General features: G+C 34.3%; 1 protein-coding gene and 3 long non-coding RNA genes across 4 annotated transcripts in view; 2 read left to right on the forward strand and 2 right to left on the reverse strand.

Moving 5' to 3' along the window:
- Positions 1 to 12,519, forward strand: LOC124439712. Its single transcript, XR_006946421.1, has 3 exons — positions 1 to 84; positions 11,874 to 11,876; positions 12,509 to 12,519. It is a non-coding gene; the product is annotated as an uncharacterized LOC124439712 (long non-coding RNA).
- On the reverse strand, positions 7,969 to 8,601 carry LOC124439713. The gene is made up of 2 exons (XR_006946422.1): positions 8,561 to 8,601; positions 7,969 to 8,244 (listed from the first exon to the last, which is right to left on the reverse strand). It is a non-coding gene; the product is annotated as an uncharacterized LOC124439713 (long non-coding RNA).
- Positions 9,352 to 20,716, reverse strand: part of LOC124439707 (adhesion G protein-coupled receptor L3-like) — a 22,080-nt gene continuing 10,715 nt past the window's right edge. The window contains exons 11-24 of the mRNA XM_046989987.1: positions 20,088 to 20,143; positions 18,857 to 18,971; positions 18,415 to 18,509; positions 16,822 to 16,924; positions 16,454 to 16,607; positions 15,770 to 15,839; positions 15,291 to 15,357; positions 14,772 to 14,848; positions 12,387 to 12,516; positions 12,130 to 12,171; positions 11,939 to 12,019; positions 11,563 to 11,759; positions 10,535 to 10,925; positions 9,352 to 10,003 (exon numbers count right to left, since the gene is read on the reverse strand). Of these exons, the coding sequence (XP_046845943.1) occupies positions 9,743 to 10,003; positions 10,535 to 10,925; positions 11,563 to 11,759; positions 11,939 to 12,019; positions 12,130 to 12,171; positions 12,387 to 12,516; positions 14,772 to 14,848; positions 15,291 to 15,357; positions 15,770 to 15,839; positions 16,454 to 16,607; positions 16,822 to 16,924; positions 18,415 to 18,509; positions 18,857 to 18,971; positions 20,088 to 20,143 (1,839 nt within the window). The 3' untranslated portion in view covers positions 9,352 to 9,742. The remainder of the gene's footprint in view (positions 10,004 to 10,534; positions 10,926 to 11,562; positions 11,760 to 11,938; positions 12,020 to 12,129; positions 12,172 to 12,386; positions 12,517 to 14,771; positions 14,849 to 15,290; positions 15,358 to 15,769; positions 15,840 to 16,453; positions 16,608 to 16,821; positions 16,925 to 18,414; positions 18,510 to 18,856; positions 18,972 to 20,087; positions 20,144 to 20,716) is intronic.
- Positions 13,162 to 13,985, forward strand: LOC124439710. Its single transcript, XR_006946419.1, has 2 exons — positions 13,162 to 13,244; positions 13,383 to 13,985. It is a non-coding gene; the product is annotated as an uncharacterized LOC124439710 (long non-coding RNA).

Consider the following 20,716-nt stretch of genomic DNA (forward strand, 5'->3'; position numbering starts at 1 on the left):
GGATTGAAAACAAGTCAGAAGAACACAAATTTTTTTGTTTCTTAAAAAACATCGGCGATTGTCTGGGACAGTTCCCCATGTCTGGTTTTCAATGATAATGGTCGGCGATTGTCTGAAAGCTGTTTTTCCGACAACCGCCGATGAATTACGATTACGACAGTTAGCGACACATTCCCGCCACAACATTTTGATACGACGTTGTTTCAAAGCCATCATTTTTAATAAAGTCTGCATATAATACGCCTAAATGCATACTCATAATCAAGCCACGTGTACGTACAAAACAAAAAAGCTAATACCAACCAATTTAATAAAAAAAAACAAACATATAAAATTTGAACATATTATTTAAAAAATCTGAACAACGATATTGAAACAGTGATCCGGCCATTTTTTTACATGAAAACAATGAATAAAATTACTTTTCTCAAGAAATTAACAATAGTTTTAAGAAAAAGAGTGAAAATTAAAGCTCTTCGCACGGTATTAACGCAAAAAGTCACACACAAGATAAATCATGTTCCACTGACTTCATAAACATACATCAACTACAATTATTGACAAAAATTCAGACAATGCTTGTCTGAGAAAATCATTTATCATAACATCTCAAGACATATATTATTATCGATTTTAAGTCAAAGAAATTTAGTTTAGTAATAAGAAATTATAAGTTTATAAAGGAATACATATAACGACACGCATTGCATTCATGTTCTACTTAAATCTCCATTAAATATTTCAAGGAAATCTAACGTTTTGTAGTTAGATTGAGTCAAGAGTAAAGAATCTGCGGACTGTACACCTGTAAATAGATAAAATTATTTAGTAAATGTACCTTAAAAATTGCTATTACTTGGCAAAAAAAATTTATTCACATGTAGATTTACCCATGGGAAAACTTTACACAAAGGTCATATATAGCAGTATTTGCAACATAGAAACATGTTTTTGTAGCAAAACTTAGTGGAAAAATGTATTCTTTGAAAATGCATACCCAAGACCAATGGCATTTTTTCAAATGTATTTTGAAATTAAAATTTATTTTGGATAATTTTGCATAGATTCGCAAGTAACAAAAAATTGACAAAGACTTGTGTAATGAAATACAAATTTATATCAAATAATAGCCAAGCAACATAACAGCTTTAAGCAGACATTCAACTATGAAAGAATAGTATCAATATGTAAATATGCACAGATGCTAAAAATAATTTCCCCAGATTTATACATGATTAAAATAAACTTCATAAGACCTTTTTCTCACAAAATATATTGTATTCATTCCTTGGCTGATAATATAGTTTGGTCTTCACATCCTCAAAGCAGAAGTTACTGGCCTGCCAAGGCTTAGCCTTTAGCAGCAAACAATTCTTATCTTATAAAAAATTCATTGTCTCACAAGATGAAACACAGATACATGAAGATGGCATAAACACAACAGAAGATGCTTACATACATACATTAAAGAAAATTGTTGTTCACTTGCAACTTGTAATAATGAAGAATTTATGAAAGTATATAGCAAATCGGTAAAGACTATTTGGATTTTATCAACCATTCTCAATCAAATTCTTAAACAAAAATCAAAAAGTATTCATACATATAAATGACTGTTAATGGTTTTGACATTTTGCACAAATTTAATTATCGCAAGATGCAGATGTTGCATATATATATTGATGACTTTTGTCAAAAAACTATCACTATGGAAACAGCAATGCAATTGAACATCAATATAAGTGTTAAGCTCATTTCATAGACCAAACATATGGCAGTACATGTTTAGTTTAAATCGCAACAAATTTTGGAGCTGATATTGTACACACCAATAAGGATATTCATAGTAAATGATTGGAAATAACGAACAAAATCAAATTCAATCTTTTCTATTATAACCAATAGTTACTGTATATTCATGCTGAAACTAGATTAACAGGTTACCATAAAGAAGGCCTACAAAGCAGGCTGAGTCAAGAATGCTAGACTGTTAGTAGACTCATTGATATTTTGTGAATCAAAAATGAATATGATAAATATAATATTACCTTTCTATTGAACTATAATGTTATTTATTGGAATATGTATCAACTTCACAAAAAAGCCAATGAAGCCCATGATGGCAAAACCAATAGCAGTGGCAATTGCAATCTTCTGAAACTCTAAAGCGTAAAATACCATTAAATTACACAAGTACATTTCACAAAAACAATCATCAACAATGTCACAATAGGTAAAAATATTCTATGTTTTTCACGAAAAAGTTAAACCAAATATTTCTATTCAGATATCAAACGACAATGTTCGCCTTCACACTTTCATAATCACTTTGGGGGTACATGCAAGTGGCATCAGTGAAATTTCTTAAAATTGCTTTCAATTGATGTAAACTATCATAAACAGGAGTTCATTAACGTAATATACTTTAAACATAATGAAACAAACCTTTCCTATCTGGTTTCGTGCAACGTTTCACTAGTCTCATAGAATCTTTGGCGAACTCTTTACATGGCTCCAGTGCGTTTATGATTTGGTCCATTTCTTGGATATTTTGTAGAAGTATACTACGGATTATCTAAAACATGAGTTTAAAATGAAAACATGTCTAAGTAAAATATTTGAAAGCGATTTATGAATGATTTTTGAAGAACATGTTTACCTGAGTATTTCTGAACGTTACCGTAATTGATATTTGATGACATTGAAAACAGAAATTTTCTAAAAGAAATGCATTATGGGATAGAAATAGAATAAGATGACGTCTGTGATTACGTGTCCTTTAGACAATACTTCATGTAATAAATAATTGTAAATACTTACGAAACTTAAAAGGACCATTCAATTCTGTAACTCAATGGAAAGGACCATTGGAAAGGACACGTCGCCACATTTTATAGAATAAAACATTTACATTATGAGTATAAAATAAGTAATGAGAGATAATAAAGTAAATGGTTTGAGCCCGGGAGTATCGTTACATGTTTGTAAATCTAGATCGTCCAGGTTGGTATAGTCCTGAGAAGGACTGTTTTTGTTGTTGTTGACTGACGTTTTGACAACCTTAGCGGTAGTCATCTTCAGAGTCATTTGACTCTCATTTGACTCTGAAGATGACTACCGCTAAGGTTGTCAACTACATAACTGTTGAATAGTATTTCCTTAAAATGCACACAAATACGGTTTATCTAATTCACTATGTTTTGTCCTTCGCGATTAAATTGCAGATTAGTATTTGTAATTCTTATGAAATTTCCAAAATACCAATTTATAGTTTTGTATGAATGTGCAAAACTGGTCATTAATCCTACTCTACTTTCTTTGATAGTTGCCATATTGCACTGAAGGATATAAAAGTTTTCCACATCTCTCCCTCTATCTGGATGATATTTAAGCGCCAATTGTCGATATGCGGTGTCTATCTCTTGTTTTGATGCAGTATAGGATACACCAAAATATCTATACGCGTCTTTTACAACATCATTTTGTGTTCTATCAGACACAACCACCGTTGGATTAAATCAAAGATATACTTTGCTGCTTCTCTACCAATCATTCGACCAAAAGAACGTCCATATTTTCCACCTATGTATGCTTCAATTTCTCCTCCTAACCAAGTACTTCCTCTGACAAGCAATGTCCCGGTCAATTCAGTGGCGCATTCTTTCCACGAAGTGTGTCTTCCCAAACAAAAGCGAATTATCGAAGTGATTTCACGAAAAAATTCGATATCATCTATAGTAAATTCGTTGGCATCCACAGCGCAAGTTTTCTCTGTTAAATCATCAAAAACACTTTATTTTTTAAATAAAGCACAAACTCATTCCCACTTAATAAGCTTATTGGCCATAGGTACCATCACACGTCATCAACTTGGCTATAGATATTAGAGAACGTAACAACTAAAGATGTCACAATTTGTCTTTAAGTTAGTGTGGTTCACAATACGATAAATTTTATCCTTTTTTTCAAAAAACAACCAATAAAATTTAACATTTTGCCTGGGGTGACTAGTGGGATATTTATGCAGTACTTAATATATAGACGAAAGCAGCATTTAATTTGTTTTTATGTCAAAACATACCATGAAAATAAGCAATAATTATAAAGTACACGATTATATTCGGCATTAACCATTTCAAGAACGTCATTTTGCTGAAGATGTTTGCTATGATAGATATTCAGGAAAGCTTAGAAGCTAATAAAATTGATTCTTTTTCAGCTTGCCGTAGTACGGTTTCCAACCCGCAAGTTGTTAGCTACTCTGATTACAACGACTAAAATAATGAAAAATCGTGAAATTACATATTACTCCCAAAAAGGGGAAACGTATTATATTTTATAATTATATTGATATATATTGATATTAAGAGCTAAACAAAACTACACTGAAGCAAGCATAGTTTAGTACTTTTGTTCATAAAAGTTGCTCAGCAGTTGGTACGGTAAGTCGCCAGTCAAGTTAGTAGGCATTTGTACAAAATACCATGAGCATTTGTAATTTTTAGTTTATTCTCTTTTCATAAATGCAGGATCAAACGAATACAATTTTGGCACCATGAAACAATACAAGAGTTTTATTTATTCACAAAACCTTATTATCATCATCTTTTAAATTTCGACAAATGGAAGATGTGCTATTCCAGTTATTGATAATTAAGTTACTTTGTAATCGACAGATGATTTTATGTTGAAGAAAGCGACATGCAAAAGTCGCAAAAAATGGAGCTTGGAGTTGAAATAATTTGCATGATTAATCAATATACACTAGGTGCCAAAAAAATGAGTCCACTAAATATCGAATGCATATTTTTAGTTTTGAACCATATCACCACTCTGTCACAACAATGTTAGGTTTTAAGTTCTCGAAAAAGCAATGTCAGTACATGGTATGTCCTCCCTTAGCTTTCAAAATGGGTTCAACTCTTTTTGCATAGATTTAACAAGATTTTGAAGTGTAGATGGTTCAATATTATGCCAATATGTAGAGATTACATCCAATAGCCTATCCTGGCTTGTCATGTTTCACTTTTTCTCTTTTTTAACTCATCCCATAAGTGTTCAATTGGATTAACATCGGGCGATTGAGGCGGAAATGCCATGAGCTTCAATTCACCTTGATTTTCTTTGTTCCTTAAATAATTTGTGCACAAGTTGGAGCTGTGTTTCGGATCGTTATCCTGAAGTAAGGTAAATCCTCTCCCGCATAACCTTTTGCCAGATGGTACAGCATGCCTTTGGAGAATAGAATGGTATTGCTTTTTGTCAAGATTGCCTTTTATTCTGTAAAGACTCCCAACACCATTAAAGCTGAAACATCCCCAGACTTCAATGTTTCCACCCCCATGCTTCACAGTGGACTTAAGAGACTGACTTGACAATCTTTCACCACATCTTCGTCTCACATAAACACGGCGATTATTTCCATGTATTTCAAACTTTGATTCATCAGTAAAAAGTACTTTTTTCCAATTGTCTACGCTGTAATGCCTGTATTTTTTGGCTCATAAGAATCTCTTCCGCTTATTTATCGGGCGAAGCAACGGCTTGGAAGCTTCAACTCTTCCGTTCAGACCACTTGCAGCCAATCTCCTTCTTACTGTTGTTTTGCTGATTGCTTTCTCTCGGGTGACGTTAATTGACGATTGAATGTTGCTAGCAGTTGCTCGTCTGTTGCGCAAAGAACTTAGCTTTATGAACTGATCTTCTTTTTTTTGTTGTTATACGTGGTCTCCCAGGTTTTGGTAAGCTGGAATAACATTGCGTCTTTTTAAATCTTCCCACGGTTCGGAGAACAGCTCCTTTGGGCACTCCCAGCTTTGCAGCAACATTTCGTTGTGAGTAACCTTCGTTAGTGAGAACAACAATTTGTCCTCTAACTCCTTCACTTAAATCTTTAGCCATTTCCCAATGTACTGCCCATGCGCTTAGATAATGTGAAATATTTTGCAAACAATTGTGGGAGACAATTTCAGGTCTCACTGCGCATTTTCAAGTGGCTACTGTAACTATATATTTCAAAAGACACATTTTTTCCCACAATTTTTCCAATATTAGAACTGGACTCATTTTTTTGGCACCTAGTGTACATTGGCCAAAAAATAAAAAAAATGAGCTAACCATTGATTACATGAACAGATGAACTCACAGTTAACTAGATTCTTTCTCGATCAATGAAATTCTGTACGTGGCAAGGAAACAATGGTTTGTCGTTGGTGTAAAAGAAATTGCTTTGAAATGCAACTATTTTCAAAATTCGAGATTCGTCTATTTTCTTCAGTTCTGAGAAACGAAGCCTTATACCAAGAAAATGATACCCGCGTGTGAGGTTTGATGGAAATTTCCATATTTTTGCATTTGAAAATTTCATGTAAAGTTCAAAGCAAAGATGGAGAAGAAATGTTTATACGTGGCATTCTGCAAAAAATTACGACAATTAGCAGAAATTTGAACATTAATAGCAATTGGCAACTTATAAGCTAGTTAATTAACGTGTTCACGCGGCTTTTATCTATAATAATAATACTGAGCCTGCTTTGAACTCATTCTTTGCCTTCCAAACGGGTCTGTGAAATGTTTGAATATACCTTTACTTTATTACACGGTGTCTGTTAAAAGCTACATTATGTTATTTACCCAATAGCAGCCTCAATAGCCTTTAATAAGGGCATACCAAAACAATCCCATTGATTTCGCATCGCACACAAAGAGAAATACGCTCGAGATTCACGACTAAAGCGAACGATTCAAATTTCTGTTTGTGTAAGTTATGAATAGTTTATTTTATAATAGTTTTGCCTCATAGTTGTTACTCGAATTGTATAAAGTTTAGCTAAGTTTCGCGACAATTGTTTAAAAGGAATCGTAAGTACAATGTAGCAAAAATCTGTATTGTATTTCACAGGACAATAATTGGTGTAAGAATATCTACTCAGGAGTAGTGGGCCTCTTAAAGAATGACGTCGGGTTGCATAGTCCATAAAACGAGGGACCATACAGAAGTCCGGTTGGATATCCAGTAAATCTAAATTGCTGATCGAGTTGTGTCTTTTCGATTCGTTTATCTTTGGCGCGACGATTTTGGAACCAAATCTTTACCTGTAATTATACAAAAAATTCATCACTATTTTACACAATGATGCAACATTCAATGAGAATTCCGAGATAATTTGACATAACAGCTGAACAAGTTTTCCTTCTTTAATTTTACGAAGTTCTTATTATCCCTGCATAAAGTTTACAAAAAGTTTATTAGATTGTACTTGCGCTGTTTGCACTATTGGAAACGAATAGCTGTCAAAAATGTTTCTAAGCCCATATGAGTGACGCTTAGTTGCTATACAAAAACACACATTTATTCCAGCAAATCCTAATTCTACCTGAGTCTCTGTGAGTTTCAAGGATGCTGCTAGTTCAAATCGTCTGGAGCGAGTGATGTATTCATTTTGATGAAATTCCAATTCCAGCTTAAGAGTTTGCTCACTTGTGAACGTAGTTCGCTGTCGTCGAGTTTTATTTTCCTTTCTTTTTCTTTTTGCAGAAGAAACTAAGAAAAAATGTTTATGGTAAACAAAACATTTGAATATGTGAAGGACCTATTTATGTTTTGTTTTATGGTGAAAAATAGGAAATGTCTCAAAACTTGCACGCTACTGCATGATTACAAATAGATGGATAAATTGCTCATAACAGATGATATTTCTGCATGTATAATCTCCTTAAGTTTTTCTCATAATTGCATGGAATCAATGTAATGTGTTTAGTCTGGTTACGCAATAGATGACTATTGAATTATATGCCTAATTCATCAGGAGGTGTGTTCGTCATAGCTTGGGCTCGTATGAACTATATATACGTCATTAAAGGCAAAAGTGTTTAACGAAGTACCGAAATTATAGTGTGATAACCGCTGAAGCGATGCTTGGATACACACTTATTCCTAAGGAAAGAAACGGGAAAACATGTAATGTCCATACGAACCTTTTGAGGGGAGGTATACATAATCAGCCAAACTTGAAACATTTGAAAACGGTGCAAGAGGACGGATTTCATTTCTGTGTCCAAGCCCATTCTTAAAAGGTGAAAACGCGGAAGGTTGAGTACAAGCAAAACACGAGCACTTGCTAGCTGAAGCTATCGCTTCCTTATATTTGCCACCACTCTCGACGCTCTCCGAATTCTCTTCTTTTGGCTGCGATGCAGATGTTTCTCCACAAATGTCTTTTTTCCAATCTTTTTTGTCTGAAGCTATAAGAGAGGCGATCGAGTAGGAGCTGCTTGCAATAGAACTGGCCATTATCAGAATTTGAAAAGATTGAATTTTTTTTCAGATTAACAACAAGAACCTTACGTTTCTATAGAGGGAACTGTTAAAATAACACTTGGAATCATTTAATGAAGCTTATATTGATTTGAAGTGGCACCCTGTTGGTGACATGATTGTTTCGACTCATTCAAATACTGTTTATCTCACGAGAAAGTAATATTTTTAAAGCAGTGTAACTAAGGCGCTGTTAAACAATACGCTGAAAGACAGCATAACAATAATGAAATGACATTTTACCGTCTTAATGCATAATCCAATTTAGTTATAGATCGCCAAACATGCTACAATATCAACTGCAGCTACAAAAACACCTAATCATATGATGTGGAACGAGCAATGGTTCGCAAATACTCGTATATTTTATTGATGATAATTTCCACGCGGTGATTATAATCTTGGCGGCGCGTTTAAACAATTAACGGGGCCATAACAATTGCACAGCATTGCTCAAATTCGAGCCATCCCATTGGATGTGAGCGCCAGGTGCACGAGTTCAAATCTATACATGGAAAACACGTGTTCCAGGTGTGAGAAAACCTTAATTGCTAGCTTCTGCGAAAAAAAGGAATAGTCGATGAAAAAAGCATTGACTTACAAACAAACACGATACCTTCCTCCAAAACCCTCACATGACTTGAACATTTCTTTCGAAAACACCCCATAAAAATAGGGAAAAAATATTTACGCAAATGGATATACAATTGTGAATATCTTGACTTCGAAGCGATGCAGGGTATTTTAATTGCTTTTTTTAGCCATGCAGAGTTATGAAAATTACAATAATTTCAAACTGAATTTGCACAGCAACGATTTGGCAAAAAATTTAATGTGATGTTCGTGGAATCATAGAGTGTAAACAAATATGAACTATTCGATCCAATAGTCGTAAAAATTGAAGTAGATGAACATTGGCTTGCTTCATAACATTATTTGATATGAGATGACTGATAAAATCACAATCATGCACACAATTAACAATGCACAGCGATAGCACGTCAAAATGAGGAAAAGTTTTATTGACGTGGATATAAAAAAAGTAATTCGAATTTATTTAACTGCTAAACTTATACACCAATTATTGAAATAAAGATGGAGAACAGAGTAACAAGATAGCAGTAGCAATATTGTAAATAATTTTCCGAAAAGACTAGCAACAACTTCTTTATAAATTCCGTTTCTATTAAAATCATGATATGTATAGATATAATTCATAATAGTCGTAACATTCGCATTGTTATAAAAGCACTCTGGAAATAGCTAGAGTGAACACGATGCCGGACAAATGCCAGGAGTCATAGTTTATTGCGAAACTCTATTCACAAGTCTGTCCGTGGAGGTCTTGAAGGGATTTAAATAAAACATCAATTGACAAAGAGAGGTCTGCAATCGGGATAGCCTGCTGCCGGTGATAATCGAAGTTTAATCAGATAAAATATTGCTAAAGTGTTTTAACTCTACCGAATTTTCATCAGTCGATGGCAACGACGAAGAAGCTCGCTTCTTTTTTACCCTTCCGTCTTTACCGTCGTCGTCATTGAGTTCGTCATCTAAGCGACGCCTCGAACCTCGAGTCCGACGTTTAGGGATCTTAGATGGAGGATCTGAACGAATTTCTGGTCCAGTACTTGTGTCTCGTCTAATGAATGGTTGATCCTCAAGTACCTCTTCATCATACATATCCTAAACAAATTGTAGTTATGTTACAACAAAAGTGGGAAAAATAATACAAAACCACATTAACAAAGGATACTTTGTTTTCAGATTGACAAATAAATAAAAAATTGCCATTTTCAGCCTGATTTAAATAAAAATTTGAAACGTCGCTCTTTTTATTATAACAATACCAGACTTGAATTTTCGATGAAAGGTTTTTCCAACACGTTTGTGTTAAATTATAAAAAAGTAAAAAAAATGTTTTCTGTTATAAACAATTGAAATCAAAGCAACAATAAAGTTACAAGTTACAAAAGCATAACCAGCAAAGAGAAAATTTAAAAACATAGAAAACCTTGAATACAAAGCATTTGCTAATGATATCGATAAATGCCAAAATATTTTCACGATAATAAACTCTGTTTGTTTAACACGTTGACAGTAGATCTAACTTTCAACCGCAATTTGTAAAGGTTTGGAGGATCCAATCTCGATGATGAATCACAAACAAACAACGTGCAAAATGGCAAACAGCCTTCAAAAAATCAGGATTCTTGCCTCGCTTGGGATAGGCAGTGAAGCCCCAGAGACTGAACTCCTGCTTGTTCTTGACAGTTGAGTGCTACTGGCTGCAGATGTACGATTTTTACCATCAATACACGAATCGCGGGAGTTTGTTGAAATTCCCTCGTCAACTTTATCTTTGCCGAAGGTTGTGGCATTGGTAGAGCAATCAGCGCTACAGCCACTAGTCCGTTGTCTTTCGTCTTCCAGGGGATTGCTGTCCTTTGAGCCATAAAAATCACCTGTGTCAGTTTGTTCAGCACCATCAGGACGTCGGTCCAAATCAGTCGGTGATGTCAACTCAATGCTTTCACTATTATGTCTAGAGATCTTGATGGCTGAAGCCGTATTTGGAGGTTTATCTAACGTGTGTTGATGCGTTGAACTAAATAAAAGTAAAAATCCGTTTTATTCAAACGATAAATTGTTAAGTCAATTTTAAAAAAGACGAACAATGTTCTCTGAATGTAGTTATTTGAAGCAGAAAATGTGAACATCGACCACTCATCAAATTATGGGAAACAATTAAAATCGTGTTGAATATAAATGAACCGACATGCATTCCCTTTTCAACTATAAAAGTAGTAAAGTTCATTATAAGATCACTCTACGTTGTCCTTAGCTTATTTTTATCATTGGTGTATTTTCACAATGTATAAGATTGTTCCATATAGGGCGGATTTTTTAAGCGGTGTGTGGTACTCCAGACAAGTAATATAACAGTAATAGAGGCTAGGAAATTGTACAGTAAGACTAAGTAAAAGTAGAATTTCTCATTTTAAAATTATATATTTTATACCACCACCATTTGCAATTGAGTATTACCATGCGCGTTTTCTTTAAAACATTAAAATTGGCATATATTACCAAACACACATTCATTAACAAACAGCATGTAAAAATTTTTTTACTCCAAGTAATAACACTTTCAAAGCGCAGCATTCACTCATCTGTGAGCCTAAAGCCTACGTCAATTTTTTTCATGAAATGGTAACTATTATGCAGAGTTTTTTAATACGTACACTTGGCTTTTAAAGGATTTTAGAGAAGCATCGTTGATGGTAGGGTACATAGGAAGGGTCGCATCGTAATCAAACTCAGAGGAGGATTCACTTCTTTTTGGAGATTTCTTGTCACTTTTCTTGTGTTTCTTTTTTGGAGACTTACGTGAAGGGAATATCAAACTAAAGCTTTTGCCTTCTGACGTGCCTTCCGAATACTAAACAGGAAACAAATGTTGTTTCATGCATGATTTTTACAAAAATATATACCAAAACATTTCTCCACCAAAATTGTTTTGTTAATTGAGGCGTTAGTCGAAACTTTGACAAAGCGTGTTTAAGTCCTTAAGCATGACGAAGAGTTCTATTTGGGTAGGACAAAAACATTGAAAAATACCATGACAGTCTCTTTCGTACTGTAATAATCCCGCTTTGGTCGGGATTTCTCGGCATTCTTCAAAACTGATAGCTTGGATATCTGAAATAGAATAAACAAAATTTCCTCAGAAGAAAATTCATCCTTTTCCTAATCATCCATTCAAACAAATCAATCAGCAATAACAGAAAGTCATTTCCTTGGTAAAGTACCTCTCTATCAAGCCAGAAATGATAAACAAATATGTAAACCGCCTAGATAAAAAAAATATATAAACATGTAGCTTATTTAGATGAAAAAGTTTAGAATTAAATAGTCAGCATTAATCATGACCCATGACGATGATGATGATGATGATGGTGATGATGGTGATGGTGATGGTGATGACGACGATGATGGTGATGGTGACGATGATGATGGTAATGATGATAAACCTCTAACAAATACAGGCAGATAAAGGCAAACTTACCAATATAATAGCAGAAACTGTGAATAAGTACTGAAATATAGTTTCCGCAGGACGATCAGCAGATAATGCAGCAGTTACAAATGTACAAACCACGAAAAGAATTAGAAGTCCTGACAAGGCAGTGATAACACTGAAACAAAAAACGAAAGTTCAGTGACTCATGAACAAAATTCATGGAGTTGAGCTGTCTCAGTTACTTCATTTAAAGGGCCCTTAAAATAAAAATTTTGCTATTTTATTTATATTTTTAATGAAGAGAACTCTTAAAAGCACATGGGACTACAGACAAATTGTCCATATGTTAATGCGGGATATGACTTAGCTAACTGTCAAATGTAAACAAACTTCGTTAAGCAAACAGCAAAACGGGAAAAAAACAAAAAAACGTGAATGAATATGAGTCAAAGGAAAAACACTTGGAAAACAGTTTAACTATCCAATGATACAATTTGAAAAGATTTGTTTTTTACTGACGAAAACTACAAAAGTGAAAGCCAACATGTACAAAACAGAAAAGAGGAGAAAGAAAGCAAGCTTCGTTTCAGGTTAAATAATGCCATGTTTAGCTCTGTTTTTCAGCTCTGCTTTTTTGTACAAGGTATTGTGAGAATCATCGCCATTTCATTGCGATGAACCAGATAATGTACGTAAATATTTAATCGGGTAGATCAACTGCGTAAATAATTAATCATGGTAGAATAGTGAACGGAAACATTTGTGGCGCCAGATATTAAATGTGAATAAATCAATAGTCTGAATACATACATCGCGATAAGCGACAGTTGACTCGACATTCTACCAACTCGTTCAAGAAACTCGATCGTTATAAACGGCACTAATTGTTACGAGATTTGAAAAGTAAGTTGAAATTAATAGACTTGTACATCAAGCGTACCACAACATTGAATTTCGATAGAAAGAAGAGTACCACGATAATTCAGAGCAATAAAACTTTCAACTTTGGGATTGTGTAATCTTACAATGCTATTTATTTAGATTCGAATAAGCAATGAAATCGCTACGATCATACATCATTCTCATGGCCCTGCTCTGGGCAAAACCAATTGGTGTGATGTCTTCGAAAATGTATTCGTTTACTGCAGCCTTCGGAAAAGAGTCAGCAAACAAGACCATTCCACAAAAAGATATTGACATCTTTCTCAATCAAGAAGTACGTTCTCGATTTGACAGTTTTACGTTAATAGAAACAACTGGATGGTGGAAAGAACGAAGGGAAAAGTCTTTCATGTTACTTGTTTTGGACAGCAATTTAACAGCAGCAAAGAAGAAAATAAGCGACATAGCTTTCTTATACAAGAAAAGATTTTCGCAAGAATCGGTATTAATGTTTTACTCCAGAGTAACCGCGTATTTCTTGTAGAATTTCTTCAAACTGAACACATTTTGATACTCAAATATTGTGAAAACAAACAAGTTGAATAGCATTTCAGCATAAAAAAATAAAATTAGATTGTGGGATGGACAAATTTCGATCAATTAACTTTGATGCATGCATAAAGCGATTTCTTATGATATATTGCACATATAATAATCACAGTTGCTAAGTAAAAGATTAAACTCTGACGATTAACAGTAAAAGTGAAACTCTGTTTTTGATTTTGAACTAAAGTACTCACTCAACATTAACTTTCATTTGACATCTTGAATAATCAAAATGATTTTTATATTGGAAAAACCGCCTTTCGGTCATCTCGATAAACCGGTCGCTTTTTTTGTCCCGAAACACTTACGCATTTTATAATAAAGTTACCCGTCAACGGCCATATTGTGAAGTCTCGACCTATCTTTCGATACAAGTTTCTGTAAGTCTTTGCTTTTGAATTTTTCTTATTTCAGTTTTGTGTTTCTTTTTTATGTTTAATTTCCGTCAGATAAATTTTTGTCAATGCTCACAAGTTTCCATAATCATTCTGCACGTGTGTATTGAAATTTAATCTCGCTCCGTTAACACGGCCGTATTACCTCGGCTCGTTCGTGACTATTAAAACGAGTTCCACTGTATATCAGAAAGGTTTCTATGAGTTGTTACAATTTTAAAAACACAGCAAACATTCGATGACTTATATCATGAAGCTATTGCATGTTTGAAATTGTACTTTGAAACAATACTTTTCAATTACACAATCCACCGAATCGTATAAATAGCAAATTTATCCAAAATTTCTGAAACCACGCATAATTGACAGGGCTAAAGTAAATATCAACTTAAATTTTCTCAAATAAACTGCCTGATGATGACATACCCCATCTTGCAGTATGCAAAAAGTTATCACGTTCACACAGCTAGCACATTCGCTGTGATGCAGGAAAGAGTAAATACGACTAAATGCTACTGTTTTACGTTAAGCAAAAAAATACGCGTACCTTAAATTCTTTTTCTCGGAAATATCGGTTCCCTTGAACTTGCGGCACTCGATTTTTAAAATTAATATGATACAAAGCTGAAAAAGTGGGTAAAATACTCGTTTATATTGATGGTACGTTGTTATTTTATATATTCTTAATTGTTGCTACAGAGAGAAAATATTCTCAAATTTTCGGAGATTAGAACAATCCGACATAAACGGTAAACAATGTATTTATTAAATCTTTTGCCAAAGGAAAGGGGTTTTATTGATTGTGAACTCAGATTAAACAATAGCGACAAAGAAAACAATTAAATTTTAGATTTAACATACTAATTTAGAAAACGTATTCTGCATTTACAAAGGTACAAGTCGGCAAATAATTACTTTTTAAAACCAAACAAAACAACTATTCGGCTCAAGAGTTTATCTAAAAGATTACGGACGGTGATAAGATATGTTACAGCCAATCACATCGAAAAAAGGCTAAAATTCCGCCTGTTGTGATTTTCTAAAAACATAAACATTTATTACTCACCATTATGCATAGAGCAATTGGACAAGCAAACGTAAAAAGTATAACTTTTGAATCGCTGTACCAACACCTATATTAAAGAAAATGGAAAAAATTTTAATAAATGCACTAAACAAATTTTACTAAAATGCACTAAACAAATTTTATTAAAATACACTAAGGAGGGTGGTTGAACGAACACAATAGAGGGAAGTAGGGAGAAATTCTCCATTAATGATCTAATGTCATATCTAAGACAGACTCTTCAGTCAAATCGATGTTTCCTTATGGTATTGATAAGGTCATAATTGTGAATCGCGATAAAATATATAAGGCCTAGGCAGAGGCAATCGTTCTGCTGAGTCTTATTTATTCATTTTCATTTCTGGAGGGGTTGGGGGGACACTACGATTATCACCATCTACTAATTTATATCAGCAAAAATGCGTAGTATATTATGCAAACATAGTACTATTTCTTGTTATATGTGAAAACAAAATTACCACATCTTCGAGCCATATTCTCTGTCTTGCGTGATGGCAAGCATAATTAATACGAGAACGAAAGGCAGACCTAAATTAAGAAAAAAGTTCTCCAGTACTTTTCAAAGAAATATGATCTGTTTGCCATTAGCAATGTCTAAAACCATTCCTGAGCTTTTTACATGTACCTAATGACTACAATATGGCTACACCAATGCCTCGTTATGTTGGTTTTTTACATTTTATAATGAGTACCCTAAGCATCGCCCAACCTACATCCCAACGTTTGCTACATGTACCTTATCCTACTTTTAACCCGCCCAGATGCGTTAAATATATTTTACAACCTTCGTATAAACTCTCAGATGTGTTAAACACGTCCCTAACTTTTGAACAGCCTCGAGGGTTCTTACACATACCACTAAACCTTGCACAACCCTCAGGTTGATTATACGAACTCTAATATTTGTACAACACTTTGTACAACCTTCTCCAGGTGTGTTACACGTACCCCAACCTTTGTACAGCCCCAGAGGTGTGTTACACTTACCCCAACTATTGTACAACCCCTAGGTCTGTTAGACGTACCCCGATCTTTGTACTATTTTCTCCATTTGTGTTATACGTACCCCCTTTGTACAACCCCCAGGTGTGTTACACGTACCCCAACCTTTGTACAACCTTCTCCATGTGTGTTACACGTACCCCAACCAAGAAAGGCAAAATATTTGAGCCTGGATTGTCTTCTATTCCACCCACAATGGACACAAAGATTAAGTTGAAGAAACTCGACAAGTATCCAACAGAATACAGCAAGGACAAACCAGTGAAGTAGTGCCGCAAGTATCGTACATGTAACCTGCGGAAACATATAAAAATCTCTAATGACAGCAATCACAAAAATTTGACTGGCTACTTTTTTGTTCATCGATTTTAGGTGACTTTCTTACAAATAACGGTAGCATATCTGTATAACTTATATAAAGTATACAATCAAACAAACAAACACAACAGAAACACAGGTATGTAAACAAAGTTTTCTATTTCTAACTAAAAAAAACATGCATAGATACCTTATGATAGTCGATACAGAGTCCGAGAAAAAACACCACTGAAGTTAGGATGATAGCGGCACACTCGTGTATTAAGACAGTTAATCTTTCTCGTCTTGTTTGACTGAAACGCATAAATTTCAAGAATTTTTACTGAATCATACACTTTTCTCTCGCTACTCCCCATTGGTTCAAGGACTTTGTGTCAGTCACGCTTGACTAGTGTAATCTCGCGAGAGTAGAAGAAAATCCGAATTTTAAACTCGGGCAGACCTTCGGCAGCCCGAGTAAATACTGATGAACTATATGCCCCCACCTTAAATTGAACTTAGATGATTTGTTTTTCATTACCATTTCAAACATATTTCTGTTAATGTATTTTTGGTATATGTACAGGGTGCCTAAAAAAACGGAGCCCGCACAAATAATGAAGTATGCTTTAAAATGAAATCTGCATAAGATAATCCTTGTCTGCAATAGCTGTTTATTTAGCCTGGTAAATTTAGTTTGTCAATGTTTGTCGCTATACTTTGTAAATGTTTGTTGCAACTTATGGAAAATATGATTACGTTTTGATGGCTGTTATGACTCAGTTAATGTCGCTTTAATTTTACAAAGCTCTTAAGTTATAAATTTTAAACGATAATCAGTGTATGGCAGTACATTGTTTTGCGTTAACTATAGTTTACAAAACCCTATATGAAATCCCATGAGTGCAGAACTGTCGAGTTCATTAAACTGTTGTGAATAAATAATTGATGCGGGATCCGTTTTATTACACACCCTGTATAAATAGATGAGCTTCGTCTACATAGCTTCAATATAAATGACAGTTATGAAAAACGGGTACGCAATGCGTCACGACTCATCTATTTTAAAATTAGTTTTCTTTTAACAGAATGTTGAACAACACCAAAATATTGGTAACCTAATGGACTTGAAAGAAAATATAATTCGTTTTCTTTCAGAGTGATTTAGCAAATACGAAGTTTCGTCTAAGACGTCGTCAAATTTTCGCGAGGGATCTGGATCTAGGACGCCACCACGTCGTAAATTATTTGTAATTTAGCATATCCTTTTTAGGACTTCGTCAGAGAATAACATGAAACAAGTTAAACTAATTTTTTGATATCAAAAATATACTGCAGTATATTCATTTCAATAAGAATATAAATAAAAGCAAAAGCATCGACACAGGGCTTTGTGACTAAAATTGTTTTGACTCCGAGGAAAGCCCCGAAATTAGAGCAGACCCCGCGTGGTTTATTTGTCTTTTTTTCAGGCTTTAGGGAACAAAACATTAGCAGTTTTCTCTTAAATAAATATAAGTAGGCCTATATAATCTTTTAAGATGCAAATATCATAGATATATCCTTATTTCTCTCCAAAAATTGAGTTTTTTTCAACCGCCGTAAATAAGACGTCAAAATGTATGTTTTCGCGTCGTCGGGTGACACAAATGCCGTCGAAGAGTGAACAGGAAGTAAAAGGCGCATGCCACGCCATTCTCACGACATCTTAGACAGAACGCCGTGTTTGCTACATCACTGTAGTGATCATCAAAGTCGTGGGTCTTTTTGTCAAATATACACGAAATGATGTAAATAAACTTACTGCCAATAAAACACGTTACGAATAAATGCCAAAGTCACCCCAACTAAAAGACATATAACAGCTATGTACATAACAATACTCGGCTCGGGTACGACCTAAGAAGAAAATAGAATCGGTATAAGCATCATAATTTCCAACGTAAAATAACGTTATCATTTATCAAAAAAACAAAAATTATTGGGGTAGCGACATTTGTAAATCCTATAAGCTATAAGAAATGACGGAGATAGCCACTGTATCCGTAAATGAAATGTTTTAGTTTTTACAGGCAATGTCATTTTAACCTTTGTATGTTTGTTAGTCTTGCAATGTTTCTATTACGCTATTTGGAGAAAATATTGTGTGAAGGTGAAACTGGTATTAACTTGACCTTGCTAGTGATGAGACAAACTACGTACATTAAAGAGGTTAGAACTTTTTTGATATATAGTGAAACACATACCGCTATACTTTGTGTAAGTACAGCAAAATCCGTCATGTGATTGCAATGACACAATGTCATGCTTTTGTTTCGTGATACAACTGTGCAACCATCATCAGACCAACCATTCCCACCACTAAAAGACAAAAAGATTTAGTTTCATATAAATCGGATAACATCCGCTACAACACGATAGGATTTAGTCTACTAGAAGACAACACAGGATAATGTCTCCTTCAACACTATTGGATGTAATTTCCTACACGACAACAGGACAAGACAACACAATGCACTCTTCTATAAGACAAGAGGCTGCTGAAGCCCGCTAAAAGACAAAAGAATTTCACCTCCTACAAGACAACAGGATACAGTCTACAACAATACGATAACTTGCCGTCCATAACAGCACAAGAGGATGTAAATAGTCTCCAACAAGACAAGAAAATAGAGTCTACTACAAGACAATAATATGTTTTCTCTTTTTGGAGATACATATGTTTCTGCTTTTTTTTTTAATTGAGGTTAGTTATAATAATCTCGATGAAATATATGTGCCCAATAAGGAAATTTAATGTTTTTACATCTCACTACAGCGCTCAAAATAGCGGTTTCATGGTCAACGGACAATGATCGGCCAAAAAAGCTTGTTGACCGGCAAATTTTTTACATTTCCGGTCATTTTGATCGACTATATATTTTTACGTCTTTGCCAAAAGTAAAACAGGTAACTGGTAACATCTTGAGAGCTTAAAACGTTAATCACTACAATTTGTTGTCTAAAAATTGTCTTTTCGCATTTTTGAGGGGCAATTGTTTGAATTGAACGCATGAATTGAATTGTTTGAGCCCGGGACTATCGTTACATGCATCTTTTTGGTAGATGTAGATTGCCCAGAGTTGTGGGGTCCTGAAAAGGATTATTGCTGTTGATGTCGTCTGACGTTTTAAAAACTTTAGCGGAAGTCATCGTCCTGGTCAAATGAGGACTACAAGAGTAAGTTACTTCACTCGCTTTACTGTGAGGATAACTACCGTCAGGTTGTCGAAACGTCAGTCAACACTAACACTAACGGTCCTTCTTAGGACTTCACTAACCAGGACGGTCTACATCTACAAACATCGTTTTATGTGTATTAGTGACGGTCAAAAACCGACTTTGACTGAGCTATAATGAAGTCGAACAGTCATCTTGACCGGAAACATTTTGGCTGTGATTTTGAGCCCTGCACTAACTGTGCAGAAATCTACATACCTTTTGCTCTTCCAAAACACACATTTTGCAAGCTCTTTCGCTTTACCAAGAAATTTCTAAAAATAAAATGACAAACATGTACCTTAATAATTGCTCAGCACAATTTTAAGTTTGCTTTGCTTTAATTAGCAAATGGAAATGCTACTTTTTTTACTTTCCATAATGCTTACAGCATCAGTGGAAAGCAAAGCACACAGTCATATCCGATGAAATGAAAATTAACATTAAACAAAGAGTGAGTGTTCAGTGAAATAGTAGACAAACAAGAGCAAAATTTAAAAAACATGTATGAGCAAAAATTTTGACCATGATTTTCACGTGTTGATAAAATATTGACCAAGTGGCAGTGGTCGACAAAATATTAAACTTAGAAAATGTAGACAAAAAATCCCTAGTAGTAAAAGTTCATAATTTTGTTCAATATTTATTTCCATATGGGATACCAAATAAGGAGACGTTAAGATATTGGCCAATTGCTAAAATTTCAATGCCTGATCATTGAGCAGCACGGGTGCATTAATGTACAGATTTTCATGTAAAAATTCGTGTTAAAATGCCAGAAGCAAAAAAGCTGGTGTGCTTGTTACAAATATGTCTAATATATGTACGTAACTGACAATATTTTATTC

This window comes from Xenia sp. Carnegie-2017, unplaced genomic scaffold, assembly GCF_021976095.1.
Source record: "Xenia sp. Carnegie-2017 unplaced genomic scaffold, XeniaSp_v1 HiC_scaffold_2, whole genome shotgun sequence".
Lineage (NCBI taxonomy): Eukaryota > Metazoa > Cnidaria > Anthozoa > Malacalcyonacea > Xeniidae > Xenia > Xenia sp. Carnegie-2017.